At 42.4% G+C, this 17542-nt stretch overlaps 1 protein-coding gene across 1 annotated transcript in view; it reads right to left on the bottom strand.

Moving 5' to 3' along the window:
* The window catches only part of LOC139689920 (clavesin-2-like), a 109285-nt gene that overhangs the window by 26150 nt on the left and 65593 nt on the right, over nucleotides 1-17542 (bottom strand). Inside the window, exon 2 of the mRNA XM_071587047.1 lies at nucleotides 14545-14720. Coding sequence (XP_071443148.1) covers nucleotides 14545-14683 — 139 coding nt within the window. The 5' untranslated portion in view covers nucleotides 14684-14720. The remainder of the gene's footprint in view (nucleotides 1-14544; nucleotides 14721-17542) is intronic.

The following is a 17542-nucleotide window of genomic DNA, read 5'->3' as shown; positions in this document are numbered from 1 at the left end:
TAAAATTCAATTACAAAATGTTCATCAAAGGGAATGACAATATCTTGGCAAAAAACAAAATAGACGAAGGACAAATATTGTAAATTTCATGCATACATAGATTAAATACTACGAAACCAACCCGCTCTTATATTGTGAGAACTGGAAAATAAAATTAAGGTCAGGAAATTAAAAAAAAACTAAACATATTCATCCGTTACCTCGACTTTAAAGTTTTTCGTGAGAGCATTCAATTATTTCTCGACTCTTTCCCGGAAAATGTGTAAGCTCTAGACATATTTGGAGTTACGATAGCCTAGTGGTATTGCGTTTGGCTACATAGCCGGCAGTCATGGATGATTCCACCACCTTAGCTTCAACCAAATCGTGCGATTTTTCGGGTGCCAGATGTTCCCCAGGCAATAATGCGTGGATTTCGAACACACTCCAGGGCTTAGTCTTAGGTTGGCTGCATTCCTAACCCTCGAACCAAACTTGATGGGATGATTACTGTGGGTGGTTAGTTCCTTTAGGAAATTGTTTTCTATATTGTTTTTACGAATGATTTCAATTATAATTAGCCATTATCGTCACAAAAATCGAAGCTGGGAACGGAAAACTAAATAATAGAAATTTGACATATTTTCAGTGACCTCATTTATTGTTTACACTGATGTTCCCGCATTGAGAAACTTCCTTTCTCTGTTCTTCTGGAAGACCCAGCCAGTGGCGACAGCAATTCTCCCGACCAAGGTTGTCCCCGAAGGAAAGCGTCTGATCAGATGCCTTCCATGATGACATAGACTGTCTGTCATTGCACTGATGTACAAAGAAAACTTTATTTATCTTTTCCATATGCGCTAATTAGATATGCAATAAGGCAATGATTAGCGCATGGGTGTGGCGAATACAAAATCGCCGCCCGGGCAAAGAGAGGCACCATTCACACCACGTCGGATCGATTCAGGGCGTTCACTGGATTTTGGTTACGTGGACGTCCGAGTGATGCTGAATATTCTCCACGGGGACTACGTTGTATCAACCCGGCTGGCCTTCACAGTTTTCCTCTCATAATCTCTCTGTCTATTTGCTTTGAAGTCCTTTTCCCGGACTCAAGTGCGTCATCAAATGTGTTTGCCACGAGAGTTAGCGAAATGTTTTTGTGGTAATTGGCATTCTGGCTTTTTGAGGGCGCTCAAAGACTGGAGTTATTACCTAAATGATGAGTAAACATCGCTGCAATTCATAAGCTTTCGTTTCCCGTGGATTTACTCTCTCATTAAACGAAAGTTTCCGAATTTCGCAAAGGGCTTACACATAGTTGCCTTGCGATCTATATTTCCCGGTCAACTTAAGGAATGGAGGCAATACTGACATCCATGTTTTTCCGATGGATTGAACGGGAACCCCGTATATTTTTGGTCAAGCACTTGAGGATACCTTTCGGCACAGCGATGGTCCATGCCATTTTGGGTCGGCTTTATTGAGGGACGATATAATGATGACTGCTTTAAATATCCGGACCCGTCTGGCTTGAAAAGTAACTCATGATCAGCCCACCAGATTATTTTAAATCTCGAATCATCGGGGGTGAAAGTAGTTCTGTTGTGTTATGGATTTATTTTGATCGAGTTCCCTGGGAAATGTAAATCTAATTCGTAAGATCACCTAAACAGCCGGTTGCGACCACCAATATCACAAACAGGCATTCTCCAATGGTTTGTTCCACCTCTAGTGCCAGCTGGCATTTAACGGCCATTTGCCTCCCACACGTCTGGGTACTCGTTCATGTAAGCATACTCGGAAACATCAATATTTATGAATTTGCAGAACTAGGTGAGAAAGGCAAATTTTCAGTTTCTGGGTAGGTTCGATCCTAAGATTGGTTTTGACGCAGCTCTACACTCAATTCCCTTTCTTGTCAATTCTCATGTCTTTATTTCTTTTCATTTACGTCTGACATCATTCGTTCCCAGTATCCCATCCAATGTCTTACTCTGTAGTTTGACCTGTTCACTTTGCCTCCAATCTTCATCATAATGCCAAGGCGTGTCCCATAAGGTTATCCGCTCTTCTTTTCCTAAGTAATTTTCATTCCGCCTAAATCCTCGCCTTCTCTTCTACAACTAGAACCACTTCGTAAGTTATACGAATTGAAGACATCATCTTCGTCCCCGCATGTACGATGAATTAAATCTGCTCTTTTCTGATGCGTGGCCATTGCCACAGAGAAGCATGCCACAGGTATACTTGATCAAAAAGTTCCCGGAATAACCACCGTGTGGCGCTCCCATCGTTCCGATTTGAGTTCTGTTTTTTTTGTTAAATTGGTACATCTGTTGTTGATATTCCCTTTAAATCTTAGTGCCATAACTTGACATTTGCAAAAGTTACGGTCGGTTTTCGGTATGTCCATCAGTGCTTCCTGCGATTTTTCCATTACTTCCTCTCGGCTGCTAAAACGCGTTCCCCGTAATGGTTTTTTAACTCGATTGAACAGAAAGAAGTCACAGGGAGCCAAATGAGGTGAATTCGGTGGCTGTTGGATGGTATTTGTTGCATTTTTCGTCAAAAAATTACGAATAATGATAGCACTGTGCGACGGTGCGTTATCATGGTGCAAAATCCACGAGTTTTCTGCCCACATTTCTGGTCTCTTTCGGCGAATTGCTTCACGCAAACGTCTCATAACGCCCAAATAATACTCTTTGTTTACTGTCTGGCCTTCTGGCAAAAATTCATGATGCACTACACCGTTGTAATCCATGAAAACCGTCAGCATTGCCTTCTTTTTTGACTGAAAACGACGTGGTTTTTTTGGTCTCGGCTCATTTGGTGAACGCCATTCACTTGCCTGATGTCTGGATTGCGTGTCGTACTCATAAACCCACGTCTCGTCTCCAGTAATGATCCTTTTGATGAATGTGGGATCGGATTCAGCCTCGCAAATCATGTCTTTTGCGACGTCAACACGGTCTCTTTTTTGCATGAAATTGAGGTCTTTTGGAACCAACTTTGCTGCTACACGACGGAAACCCAAATCATTAACCACAATGTCTTGGGCGGATCCATAGGCAATGTTCAAGTCCTCCGCTATTTCTCTGATGGTTAATTTGCGGTTATTGACCAACATTTCTTTTACTTTATCAATTTTTTCACCGACTTTCGATGTCGATGGTCTGCCACTGCGTTCATCATCTTCGATTGACTCACGACCACTTCTGAACCGCTCGTGCCACTGGTAAACGACCGTTTTTTTTTAGAGAATCGTTGCCGAAACACTTTTCCAACATTTCCAACGTCCGTGCGCCACTAAATCCGTTTTTTACGCAAAATTTAATACAAGTTCGTTGTTGCAAATTTAAATCCATTTCTGAAATTGTAAAAAATCGCCAACACACACAGAGATAGATGTACTCTTGGCTACGTAACTTTTGCAAATGTCAAGTTATGACACTAAGATTTAAAGGGAATATCAACAACAGATGTACCAATTTAACAAAAAAAACAGAACTCAAATCGGAACGATGGGAGCGCCACACGGTGGTTATTCCGGGAACTTTTTGATCAAGGTAGTATGTTTTAATTTAAGTGCTTCCACACTTCCAAGTCTTTATTTTCCGCCTGCCTGTGGACTGGCCCTCCTCTCTTAGTACTATGCCACCTACACCTGGGCAGTTCCACTTATTATTTCCTTCTTGCTTTTTCCCATCCTTGCTGATTACGCCTACCAAATAATGATTTAAAATGTCCACTTCTTCTAGTGTTTGATGCCCCTGTAAAACTGATAATATTTTTGCGATATATTTTTGCTTTGCCTTTCTGAAATTTTAAGATCATCCAATTCTCACCGAACAATTAGTATAAATAATCCTTTCGCAGTTGTTAAATGTCTCGGTCCGCTTGGCACAGCAAGAGGAGGTCAATGGTTCACTGTATAGGGTTGAATAACACGTAAACCACTGGGCGGGTCATCTTTCCTCCGCGTAGCTTTTATTAATAGGAGGAGAAAGATTTTATATTCACAGTGATTGAATCCACGTTTTCTGATTGCCTTTATTGCTTATTTCAGACTCCGCGGTGAGAGTCATTTCAATCCTCTCATATTTTCTCCTGGAAGTTTCTTTTCCTTTTTCTTTCATTCTAGTTAAAGCCACTCATTCCATCCGAATTTGGTAAATTGCAATTCCAGGAGAATGTGGGATAGGGGCATATTTTCAGGTTTATTTGCTTCTAAGGGAATATTTTTCACGCTTGAGTGAAAATATTTATATGGAACATTGCACATATTTTATGTTTTTAAAATACGCTTTTAAAATTGGCTTCCTGAATAACGAGTATTTAGCTGCGAGTAAAAATTGCAACACACATGAGATTTCATGGTGATTTATTCTTCGACTTCTATGGAGTATAACTTTGAAGCCATTTCTCTCGCGGATTTTTCTCTTTTACGCCGGATGCGAAGCACGGGAAAGATCGGAAGAATTGGCATCGGTATATTTAGAATATCTTTTCCGCGATTTTGAGAGTTGCGCGAGACTTTAAGGAAGGAACTAAATTTTTGTGTCAATCCGGATGAGCGTTTCACAATGACGACTCCTGCCTCGAATGCTATAAGACTACAACCGCGACGCAGCCAAGGAATAGAATGCTGTCGTGGGCGAAGCGATTGCTCGGCGCCGTGGAAAGCTGTCGCGTGAGTGCTCTGCATCCCCGCTTCGTTGGCCACTTTTTGGTGCTGTCAAATATTCTTTTCGACGGCCATTTTCATCTCCATTCTCAATGTAAGCATTTATGATGAAAAAGCTAATACTCTGCTAAATGGATTTGGATTTGATAAAACGAAAGCACGACGCGAAAACTCTGGTATGGATTGTGGCACGTCAAGGACACAAAATACGGAAATAAACGTGAAAGTGATAAATTGAAGGCTGGAAATTTACAGAAAATAATGCTGGGGGGGACTCATAATAATCAAAATCAATAATGAAGTTGCAAATGAGGAAGGAAACAGAAGAGGGGAAACCGTGCGTGGAACGATGTACATTAGAGTTTGCAAGAGATGGTAACTCAAGTTGGACTCGAAAGTTGGAAGAAAATTGGAAGAGAAACTGAAAGATAAGGACTAAGGTTCAAATAAGATAAATATGTAGGAATGCACATCCATCGATGAGAAAAGGAATTAGAAAGAACGGAAAGGATGAGGGGTGGAAATGGATAAGAGTAAGTTGTCACAGTTAACAGCCTTCGCGTGGAAACATTTGTCCTTTTATGGCCGTGGGGCACCGAAGGTGCAAGAAAGCCATTCGTGGTTGAGAAATTTCCGTCGCCGGGTTTAAATAAAGAAGGCGTCATGCAGAACACTGGAGTTCCTCGATATCCTCGTGACCCGTATTAGACTACATTCCGAATAATCGAAATCCTTCTTATCTTTATTAAAAGATTTTCTACTTTAATAGTTCAAAATCTTTTAATATGGATATCAAATACTTTTTCGAAGTGAAGCCTGAAAGCGTAGAGTATATTCGTGAAATCCTTAATGCACGAAAAATGTGGGAGTCCTTTGCCTGGTGCCCACTGTTCTAAAATGGTCCTTTTTACTCACAGAGTATCATTCTTTGTGAGTATATCGTTTTCCTTGTTCGCTGGATTGATGGTGTGAAGATTGAGTTGTACCCGTAAATATTGCATATAAGGCATAGACATGGGTATTTTTTAAAACAATACATTTTCCGCACTAAAATCTGATTTCGGAACACGTCTGGTTTCGCGAATATCGCCATCATCGAGTCATCCAAATGTTAAATACATTCGTCGAAATAGGCCGTGTTCTCTCACTAAATGTTATATTGTTTTGCAAAAAGACTTCTTATATTTCATGGTATTCCACTCAATTGCAGCCTCTTTGGCGCGTCATACCGTTTTGTCAATTCAATCGTACATTTTGATGTAGTTAAGGGTTACACTCCTGTCGATTTTCCCTCCAAGAAGTTGCTTGAAATAGGAAGCAGTCTTTTTTTTTTAATAAGGTATCATTCTGAATATTTTCGGCTACGGATCATTTAAATTTATGACCATATGCGCATGCGTTTATCAACTTTGTTCAAAATCACCGTATCTGGCTGAAAGGTAAATGAACGATAATAGTGAGAAAAATCTTAGCCTGTTCGTTTGCATAAATCTAATGAATAAATTCTTACAACGTTCCATATATGAAAAGAGAAAAAATATAGCATTAAAAAGAAAATAGGTTTGCCAGTGAGATTCCTCAGTCTTTGGTGAACTTTCACAATGGCTGTCTCAAATTATTTCGAGATTACTCTCCTCGACCTTCCAATATTTCTATCAACATTTTTGTTGTGATTCTGAGCTGATTACTGTGGTCACGTGGAATGTGAATTCAGGGGGTGCGTCACGGACAGGATTGAAGCAGAAAGAATGCAACATAGCTGCTGCGTCTAGAGTGCTCGGGAGCCTAGGTGAGCGACTAGGTTATTTTAGAGCATGGGATGAAAATTCACAAAACAATGCCTTAATTCACCCAGCGGTGCTTTGCACGCTTGAAGAAAGACACAGGTGATATCTTCACCATTACTTTGAGTGACTCTGCGCATTCTGCGCTAATCCGCGAATGTTTTGCCGCTTCGCCGATAAAGTCGCCAGATGGCAGTTTGAATAGTCCCGCAGGATGATATTTTTTGCAGCCTTGGCGCTGTAATAAACGGAGATGGGATTGCCGCTCACTTTAGCGCAGTGAAATGGGGCCGTCAGTGTGGTGAATGTGAGGGCGAATGAGAGCAACATGCTAAAAATTTCCAAGGCAATGAATTGGCAAAATCATCGATGCTCATTTTTTTATTTGAGAAGGGGAAACTGTTTTCGCTTAGTAGAAATCTGCAATCAAATCTCGATACATTTATACGAGGTATAATGTCCTATTATGCATGTAACATAATGGTGTCATATTACTCGTACTCTTGACTTACGACTTCGGGTTGAATTCCATGGATATACGAATAGGTTTTACATAATAAAACCTAGGATTGTTTGCCACTGACGATACTTATTCAATATCGCATAATAATTTGGGGGAATCAACTAATTTTTAATCCATTTCATGAATTCAGAAGATAATACGTATCGCTATTATTTAATATAGTGTGTGTACATACTTTATATTATATACTAGACCATAATACTATGTATAATATTTATTGAATAAATTTTATAAAACTGACGATTGTTGGTCTACCAAAATGTTATTTCATAATGTTATGTCAAAAACGTCTTGTAAATGAAACTTTTCGATACGATTTCCTATTTGATATTGTTGCACAAAATTCATACTTCTGATTGAAACCCCAAGAGATTTTGACATGTCGCTGTGTAAAGCGAGGAATATAATACTCCTATACACATAAACAATAAAAAAATAAAAATTGAATTGCATACCTCATATTCGGAAAATTTAACGTGTTCATTGAAATTCATTTTCAAAAGGTGTGGGATTCAATGAAAAAGGTTTCAGTGAAATGAAAAATCAACATCAGATTATGATAAGATATTTTTTCTAATTTGACAATGATTGCATAGCAACATATGAGAATGGAACGAATTGCTTGCAAACATTCCCAAAGTAATGACTAAATATTTACGTAGGTTATAATTTCATGATTATCATTCTTAGGTCAAGGGTAAGTCAGTTAAAATTTGCAGGCCTTAATTGATGTTATTCATGGACTAGAATTGGGATTAAGTTACGGGTTTAGAAAGGATGGAAGAATGATTGTGATAAAAAGTCTGATTAATGAGATCCGCGCTCCGCAATTGTGGATCCACTCATTCCTCGTCCATTCTTTCCACCCTCCCTTAACCCCTCCTCTTCCTCCATAGCTTCCGGAAGGCATAATGATAATATATTCTCCAAAAAAGGAGACTCTTCGCATTCCTTTGAACTACTATTCGAGGACTAAGAGCGGCATATCAATTGGTAGTCATGAATAAAATGAGAAAGCATCCAATGGAAATATATTTCAACGAATAATTCTGGTTTCAGCCGGGGTATATTTATGCTGACGCGTGCATTTATAGTCGCATTTCATATTTCCTGCATCTTAGGAATTTAGGAAGCTCGCCGTTGAGGAATGCGTTCGGCCCTGCTGTCGAGGGCCAAACAAATATTATGAATTTGGCGAGAGATGAAATTTCTAGAGCACACGGATAAACTTAACTGTTTTGAGCAATGGCTTCACAAAATCGTATATTTGCGGAAATTCTAAATGGTAGCTTTCGTGAGGTCTTACTCGTGGCCAGAGGTAAAGTTAACTGGAAACTCGCACGATATTTTGATTATAATTTTTATAAATGCTCGACATGAATTATACTTGGAGGAAAGTATTGCTGCAGTCTTGATTCGGCCCGCTAAAAATTTTGAAATAACCCGTCCCGGGGCAACAAGAGGTTGGTTGGTCGTCGGCGGTTTTAAATCCGACAGGCGATTGCAAAGCGACCAGGCGGAAGGATTCGACGATTGCCCACGATGAGAGAGACTGCGATTAAAAGTCTCGGATAACAATAGGTGGCCCAAATTCCGTTTGAAGTTTTGAACCCTGACAAAAGGGTCTCCTCTCTCTCTCATACGGAGCGGGAGGACGGCGGGCAAGAGCAGAGGAGATGACGTGGGAGCGAAGAGGCTCGCGTGGGCTTCGGGGAAGGGCGGGAGGGTTGAAAGGATCTGCTGAGGGGCGAGAGGGGGAAAGGAGGGGATGACGTCATGCTCACTCTCACCTGACATTGAAAGGCATCGTAAAGAGTCATTACTTCACGGACTCCGTTGGGAAGATTTCGAAGGCCGATGCACGGCACGGAAGGTCTACATGAATGTGGCTAGACTCCCACCCGCGGTGGGACGGGGCTGCATTTTCTTTTCCGAAACGTCAATTTAATGGGGATGACCTTTGTGGATTTTGGGAGGGCGTTCGGCAGAGTGAATTAATTAAAAGAGTTGATGGAAGTATTGCGGAATATTGGAGTAGGTAGGAGGGATGGGCGGCTTATTCGAAACCGGTACGTGAACCAAACGGCACAGGTGGCTGACTGTTCGGGAGGCAATGCGGTTTGTGCAGCCGGAAAGGGCAGGAGAGTGTCCGCTATCGCCCGTGGTTTTGCACATAAATGTTAGTGAGCTGTTTTGGGTGGCATGGGAAGGGCTTGAACTGGAAATTAAAGGGTTTGGCGTGGCGATTGAAGTCAGGTTCGCAGCTAGTCCGTAGGACATCCTCGCTGGAGTAAATATACCAATGCATCTTTCCACTCAATTTTTAATCGGTACAGCTAGTTTCGACGCATCGGTGTCATCCTCGTAACTGAGGATGACACCGATGCGTCGAAAATAGTTGAACCGATTAAAAATTGAGTGGAAAGATGCATTGGTATATTTACTTCAGTGATAACTGATTTCCACAAGTTAAACCTGAAAATATGACGTGAGACATCCAATGCACATAAGTTATTTTTGAGTGATTAACAGGGCGTGTGGTGTTGGGGTACCTGCCACACACCCCCGTGGTCGCCCGCAGAATGACATGGGTGAAGGAGACCTACCCGATCACTCGGGGGTGCGTTGGAAACGGTTGTGAAAAACATGGCGAGACGAACTAGGTTGTGTTTTCGCTAAAATTACGGTGGAACACCGGGACTCGACCGCACCGTCCGCATGAGGTCGTCTCTCGATGGCCTAACTGCAATGACTGTGGGAGGGAGAGGGCGTCTGTCTCCGCTGGGGCGTGGGCGAGAGTGGTAGTCTTGCGAGCGATACTATATGAACGGGGAGGGTGGGCTCGCGGAAGAGATTTGATTTTCCCCGGGTTTCTTTAAGATCAAGGACTGCCCGTGAAACGCTTTCGTCGCGAGCGCATTCCGATTAAGTCGCAATGCTCTCGGGAGACCTTCGGCGAAACAGTCACTTTTCCGGGTCTGATCTAGGTTTGTTAATGACAAATTAAAGGGAATCTCCTTTAGCCGTAAGGAGTTAGCACCACTCGTCCCAGATTTTATGTTTGTTAAAAGAACCGATCCATTGTTCCAGGGGCGATATGCTCGTCCGTTTTCGAGAGACTGTTCTCATTTCATTTGTCTCCAGTTCGCATCGCCAGGGAATCTTCGTTTACTGATGTTATTTTTTTTATTGCTCTCGGGAGCGAGGTTGGAACCGGACGAAACGGTCAACCAAACGTCCACTTCCGCCGAGTAACAATTTACTTGATGCATCAACAGGCCCATTTATTCTTATTTCACGCGATCCGTTTTGTGGAGCGCATGGCCTGTCGCAGCCCCCCCTTCCGCCTCCAGGGGCGCCCGGCGGGTGCTCCCGACCGCCAATCGACTCCCGCGACAGGAGAAAGCACCGGGGAAGTGACCGCTCCGAGGCACCGAAGGGTAGCTCCGGGGAATCCCCCCGGATGAGGAGTTCTTACTCTCGGTTGCTTTCGATCACGCGCGGAATGGATGTACACAGGTGCATTCGAACGATGAGGAATAACGCCCAAACACCCCACCGCCATCATCTGCGCTATCACCCGCCGTCACCGGGTTCCCTGTAGGGTGCCGAAGCACCCGCAGTCTTCTGCCTCCATCTAGACTTTCTATGCGGGAGTATCGTTGCTCATTATTTTCTTTGTTACGAAATACTATATTCAATCGCCCGAATCAGGATGAAGAATAAAAAAATCCTGGGAATCCGAGCGTACAGCAAACGACGAAAAACAAACTGCCTATCATCCTTCTTTCATGTGCTCTTTACCCCTATTCAACGGAAGTTATTCCTCGGCACCCATTAAGGTTGTCTTCGCAGAAAATAACACTGATATTGACTTCCTTTAGGCCCATTAGGATCATGGGGAGGTACTGCGTGTCGCAGGAATGAAGTGATGAGGGAGATAGAGAGGATTAGGGTGCGGATGCTGGGAATCCTAATGTCGCGAAAATAGTTCACTATCGCAGGAAGGATGTTCAAGATTCAATCTCTCTGGTGGGGTTTGGTATGAATTCTAATTTTACTCCGCAAATTGCATTCAACAGGGATGCGCAAAAACTTTTATTCTGCGATGCGAGATCGAGACTTCACGGCCAAGCTTCAAGAAACTCCTCTTGTTCTCAAATAGTTTGATGATTAATCACAATTAATTAACCATTGATTGCAAGTAGTAATCTCCAGCAACTAGAGATTGTCGACTTGAAGCATATATGTATGAAAAGGTGCATTTTGCCATCAACCGATTACCAGCTTTTTCCCATCATTCGTGATGGTTAAATCCGGCACTGACCGTTGCTGATGGCATCGGATCGAAGAGCCTCCCTTGATCGTATGCCGCTAGGTCCGTCCTCAGAGGCGTGTGAGGACCGATGGACCTGGGAATTTCGCCTCCCGTCTCCCCTCCAATTCAAAATTCTGGTCCTAACCATCGGAAACTATTGCAACAGCCGATGACCCGCTGCGATCTTCCAAAATCCATTTTTCCTCCCGGAGCGCATTCCTGCTTGGTCTCCAAGCCGCAAGTGGGAAGACCACGGACTACGGACCAGATGCGGTCTACCGAGCACGTGACAGCGTGACCCGCGATGTCTCGAGATGTCCACTCGAAAAACATTCCATCGGGAGTATATGATTTCCGCATTTAACAGAAAGAATGCACCTCCAGAGTAATTCTAGCAGGTTTAATGGTGATACTGTGAAATGTGTTTCTTCATACTTAAAAATTTCATTTAGAGCAATTAAATAAGTTTAAACAAAATGTTTTCATTTTATTCAGTGACAATATCCAGGTAGTATCGATTACAACTCGCACTTTTAGATTTCGGGGATCCTTAAATCACGTAATTAATCATGAATATCTGTTTCCCTCGTTCTAATCTCGCGATGCTCAAGTAAAACAAATTCTTTTTCAGTAAATGCGTATATTTATGTTGCCTAACTTCAAGGTGTACTCATAAAGTTATGAAAAATACCTGAGAAACCAAAGTGCGTACGACGTGATTGCTGTGGAATTATGAACTGATTTTTTTCCCGAATCTACGATTAGTGAAAGCTTCCATTAAATTTCATGCATCTTCAACTTCGATCCCCGAATACTATATGCGCATCGATCATTATTAAGAGTGCGTTAATGGAAAAAATGGAATATTCTGGGTGCTGCGCCAATGCATGGTTAATTTGTTTCATTGTGGTACGCCTTTTGTTTACGGCTGCTCCGACTCATGGCTTGATATTCGAGCATTTGGTAACAATATCGACTGACTTCAAAGAATGACTGTTTCATCCATGAAAGACTGTTTTCCCATCAGTAGCAGTCTCGACTCTAAATTTGTGCATAGAAAACACGACAAACGTCGAAAGGTATTATTTAGTGGAGTTCCTGCATGTTAAAAAGGATTAAATCTTTTTTGTGGATCTTTACAAAGTTTTAATCCTTTTCAACAGTTGTTCACGTACATCATTCATTTTGATAATTTGACGTAATACTAGACAATTATTCTATTTCATTGAAATTTTCTGCGTACCAATTACTAATTGCGTAAAATGGGTGAAAAATAGAGGTGCTTTCATGTATTATATTTACATTTGTGGCATTGATGTAAATGGCATTCACATTTGCAATCAACGTAATTTAAACCTGCTCAGAAACAGGAAAAGTACTCCTCGAAATCACGTGATGTAAGTTGCTTATTGGTCCTAACGAGTTTTCGTGCAAGACATCAAATTGATTGTAATTGCAATATCATCAACCCCAAATTGTTCATTATTCTCTCCATCTCTCTTTAATCTTTGGCCACTTCGGTGATTTAGGCTACTTTCTAACTATTTCCCTTGGAATACTCAGGATGGGCAAAATTAGTTGTTTATGTTCGAAGGACTTGTCTTTTGCTCTAATTTGGAGATTTGAGACCATAATTTTTGTTTGCATGAGCCACGAGAGAGGAAAGGGAACGTGTCCTCTCTACTGATTCCTTTAACTAAATGACAGGATTGAATTTCAATTTTCAAGGCTTAGACCTTGAGTTCATTATTAATGGCCCCACACGTTTCTAGATGTAAAAAATGAATGTTGTGCTAATTACTATATGATTCATCCGTTCACTTGACGCATTTGGATATTTATGGGGGATATTTGCTGTGACACAGGCGCATAGAATGTTAATTTATTTGAAAATGAGATCATCCATTTAGGCGAATGCCGCTCTGTGGCTCCGTATGTCGCATGCCATGCCCGCATTCCGCCTTAACCCCAGAATCTTATCTTATCACCCTTAGCGCCAGGGCGTAAGATAAGATTCTGGAGTAAAACTTGTATAATTAAATATTAAAACGAAGCTAATGTGTGCAATCGAAGTAGAGAAGAACAACTCCAAGCAAAACTAAGGAAGACACGATGGAACAAGCGGAAGAGTCTTGCTATGTAGGCCTCGAGGTCACCATTGATGAAAGAAGCAAGAGGCTAAACCATCTGTCTAAGATCAAGGTAATGCAAAATCATGGGCACTGCCTTAATTGAAATGTCTAGCAGAAGGCCATCTATCGAGGAAGCAACTTCTAACGGCAAATAGTACTGGCATGGACAGGAGGAAACGATTTATGAAAACGTACCTGGGGTCTACTTATGTGGGACGTGGACGATAGCGGGGGCAGAGAGTAAGTGATCGAAGGCAATTGGCACAGGAGGTGATATTGGATTAAAATAAAATGGGGAGATAGATGAAGTGACAAATGAAAAGTAGCACTTCGAGGAGCGGGTGAAGCGAGGAGCTTCAAGGAGCGCCCTCGCAAGATGAAGTGGAAAACTAAATGGATAAATGCTGAGGCACGACTGCTCACCGAAGACCACGAATGAAGGACATGTAGTATCGGGGTTAAATTACAGAGGAAGACCAAGGGTGAACTTTTACTCTACAGAAATGACCAAGAGTATGCCATGCTTGTGGAAAATCCTAATATCTACGCAAAAATATGGCATCAGCTTCGTGGTCTACGACAATTAAATTTGTTTCCCAATCACGAAATTCATAGATCAACTCTCGCACTCAAACTTAAATTGAGACATCGAGTTAATTATTTAGCTTCAGTTTGACAGCAAAGTCATGATTCTACTGATCGGCAGAAAAAAATGTTATTTCTTCGTTATAAACTTAGTTTGTCTCATGCCTCAAGCATCACTATATCCGAGCTACATCCGCTGGAGGAATCCAAAGATCATTTCGCCTCAGGATATTGCAATCGCAATACTTTCCATTGTGCATGAGCAATTCAGCTGTTAGGTGAATAAACTCCGCAGGTAATTATTCAGGTGACTCTAATTGAGTCGCGTGTCCCACCATGGCAACGCAGCCAAATATGATAAATCCACTGCACACGGTTCGACTCTGAGGCAGACTAAGCGCGTATGTTCTCCGTTGTACCGGTCACTTCCTCGGTGTACTTGGCCCAAAACACGAGCGCGGAGGGCAGCGCCCCTTCGACTCCCACCTTATTCCCCCTCGGTGGTCACTCAGTCTCTCTCGTGGGGCAGTTACCTTGAATTTTCGGGAGGTGCGGCTGCAGGTTGAGCCAGCTCCTGATGAACGCCAGGTCCTCGTCACAGGAGTTGGGCGCCTCGCGGATCTCCTTGATGATGAACCGCATCTGCTCGTCGGATGCACGCTGAAGCGCCATCACTGCACTTCCGGATGGATTGGCGAAGGGTGTCGTCCTGAGAGGAGAAAGGGTGACATTTCAAATGAGACGTGTACAAGTGTTCACACGAATAAACAATACGGACTCCGTATTGAATTCAAAGGACTTACGACGGACATTACAGCTATGGAGAGGGAGGGTATCATTAATTTGATACAATAAGATTAGCGGGAAATATGTGGGCATTTAGGAAATCACAGGTTTACCAAGGGCCTACACCTCAATAGTATATCCTCATTGTTGCGGAGAAAAAATAGCGTAATTAACCGATGGATTTAATAAATGAGGGGAAAATGGCGTAATAATGGCCAGCATTGTCCCGGATTGGCTCGGGTTTTTAACGGACCTTGACCCCTGTGCTCCTGCCACTAACACCACGCAGAATATCCTCGAACCCCTCACTTCACGTTACAATAACTCATTCATTAACTCTGCATCATTTCTAATTTCCTTAATTCCACGCAAAATGTGTATTCTTTCCCTCCCTCTGCACGGCTTTCTCCAGTTTCTCCCCTCTGTCGCCGCTCTCAGCATCCCATTGCCGGTATCAATATCTCCCGCATCAACTTGTCCTTTCCTCTTCGGCTTTCTCCCATTGGCCATCCACCTTCCGCCGCCACGCTTGATCCATCCATCTTCAGTTCTCGTTTCCGTTCATTTTGCTCTTTGCATTCCCTTCCACTCCCACCTGCCAAAAGCCTCCGAATCTACGCTAATCCTCTTGGCTCACCGACTACGTTTCCAAGCCACGCTCCACATCAAAGTCTTCACTAGTCTTTTCTTTAAACCTTTAACTAACGTGCTAGCCATCAAATACCGCCTTTCGTGAGCGCTTCATTACCTAATGCAATTCTTCTTTCAATGCCCCTACTACTCTGCCCACCCTCTTTGGCTCTTCGTAAAGGGGTGAACTACTCAATATGCTCCAGTTTATCTGTTTCAACTTCAAATGTTTAACTTAGCCTTCCTTTTTCTTGAACATTTCATTACTTTTGTTCCGTTTCATAGCTAAGGCCATGAGCATTCGTAATTGAAAAAAGACGAACCTTCTTAGCTGATCATCGCCTTCCTACTTTCCGCCTCCTTAGCTCAGCAGGTTGGTTGACCAAGGGCAAAAAAGGGTGGCACTAATCCTCTCACAATTTTGAAGAGACATACCTGTAGTTCACCGGAAACTGACGCCTTGGTCATTTCAAAAATGCATGGCCAGAAATTGAAAAGGGGAAATGGTAGTTTATTCTCCCGCGACTTGCGCAGAGGAGTGAACTGCGTAATCGCCGGCCTTCGGGAGTCTACATCCTCCGCCCAAACTGCTCCAATGAAATCGATCCCCCGCGTATCACTTGCTCTCCCCTTCGTCCTTCCGGCCCCTTTGCAGCACCTGGGCGGATTCTCGGAATTGGCATTGAAGGATTGCGCCATTTTAAGAAAGTCCCTCCATTCCAGCCTTTGAGACTGCCCACTTATTAAGTTCGCCCTCTGCTCTTGCATGCCTGCGCAAATCTGTCCTTAATCCCAAGCCCTTCATCATTTTGCGGGCCATTGAAGATGTGCGAGGGAGAGGGGCAGTGAGACTGACAAAGATGAATCGTTCTTGGAGAGAATTATGACGAGTTACACGGAAACATAGCCGTGAGAATTAATTCGCGTTGAATGTGAGAGAGAGAGATCATATCTGAGTATTTTATATCATATCATTATGAGAATCGATACCGATATTGTGTTGCATCGATGCGTATGTGCTGGAACACAGTTATAGAAGTATATCGTTTGGAGTGATATGCCCATCATAATATATAGATTTCTCGTTTTCTCAATACAAATTACTTCTTAGAATTATTTTTTTTCGTCGAGTAATAAATCTTCATAACTGTCGTTTCCCTCATTCCTTCATAGTTCCTTGCGTCTTTCGATTCTTGCGGCTCGTCATGCCTACCTTCTTCCCTTCTATTGTCCTATTCATTTTGATCATCAGGGATCCCAAAATATTTCCACCGCTACTACCCAATATTTGTCGATCTACTATGAATTACACTTCCAAACAGTAAACTAGCAGGGAAAAGTCTTGCTGACCACATGTGATGAATAGGAATACACTTGGTAACGCTGTGGCGATGCGTCCTATTACAGAAAGGTTGGCGCCTGTTGTGATACTAATTAGCGCAGCGACTGACCAGCGCATCGATGGATACAGGAATTACACAGGCCACTGATTACAGGGAATAAACCGAATTGTACCGAAACCTATCGAGTATCAAATTTTCATGTGAACTAATTTAATTAAAGCGAAATTTCTTGATCAAGCATTATCTAGTGGTTAGGATACCCGGCTTCCACCCGGGAGGCACGGGTTCGATTCCCGATACCAGAATTCGTTTTCCAGTGGTGGGCAATTTGTTCTTAGGTTTGAGCCAAAGGGTGTTACGTTGCATTTGAATGGTGATGGGTAAAAGTACATGATGACTTCATGGTCCTGATTTCATCACTTACAAAGAGGATTATCTAAATATGTAAAAATTTCATGAGTTAGAATGTCTTTGCCTGTCATTCTTTCTCTTGAATGCGACTGAGACTCTTCTGAGGACACTAGCTGGAACAGCTTGTGTCCTCATAGCAGTCCTTTATATATTCATAGATCAATATTAGCATTTATCAATTAATATACATGCATATATATACATTAACTGTACTAAAGCAATGAAGCCCTTTTTGGGGTCGAACCAGGACCTCTCACTCGAGCGAAGCGTTTTGGTAACACCGTGTTGGGTCGTCTGCCGAGATACGGTTGCCACGCCGACCTTGTCTGCCGGCGGGATGATTTATCATGCTCTCACAAAA

Source organism: Hetaerina americana, unplaced genomic scaffold, assembly GCF_022747635.1.
Source record: "Hetaerina americana unplaced genomic scaffold, ioHetAmer1.1.p SCAF_29, whole genome shotgun sequence".
Classification (NCBI taxonomy): Eukaryota; Metazoa; Arthropoda; class Insecta; order Odonata; family Calopterygidae; genus Hetaerina; species Hetaerina americana.
The sequence above is the reverse complement of the archived record's forward strand: the minus strand, read 5'-3'. Positions and strand labels throughout refer to the sequence as shown.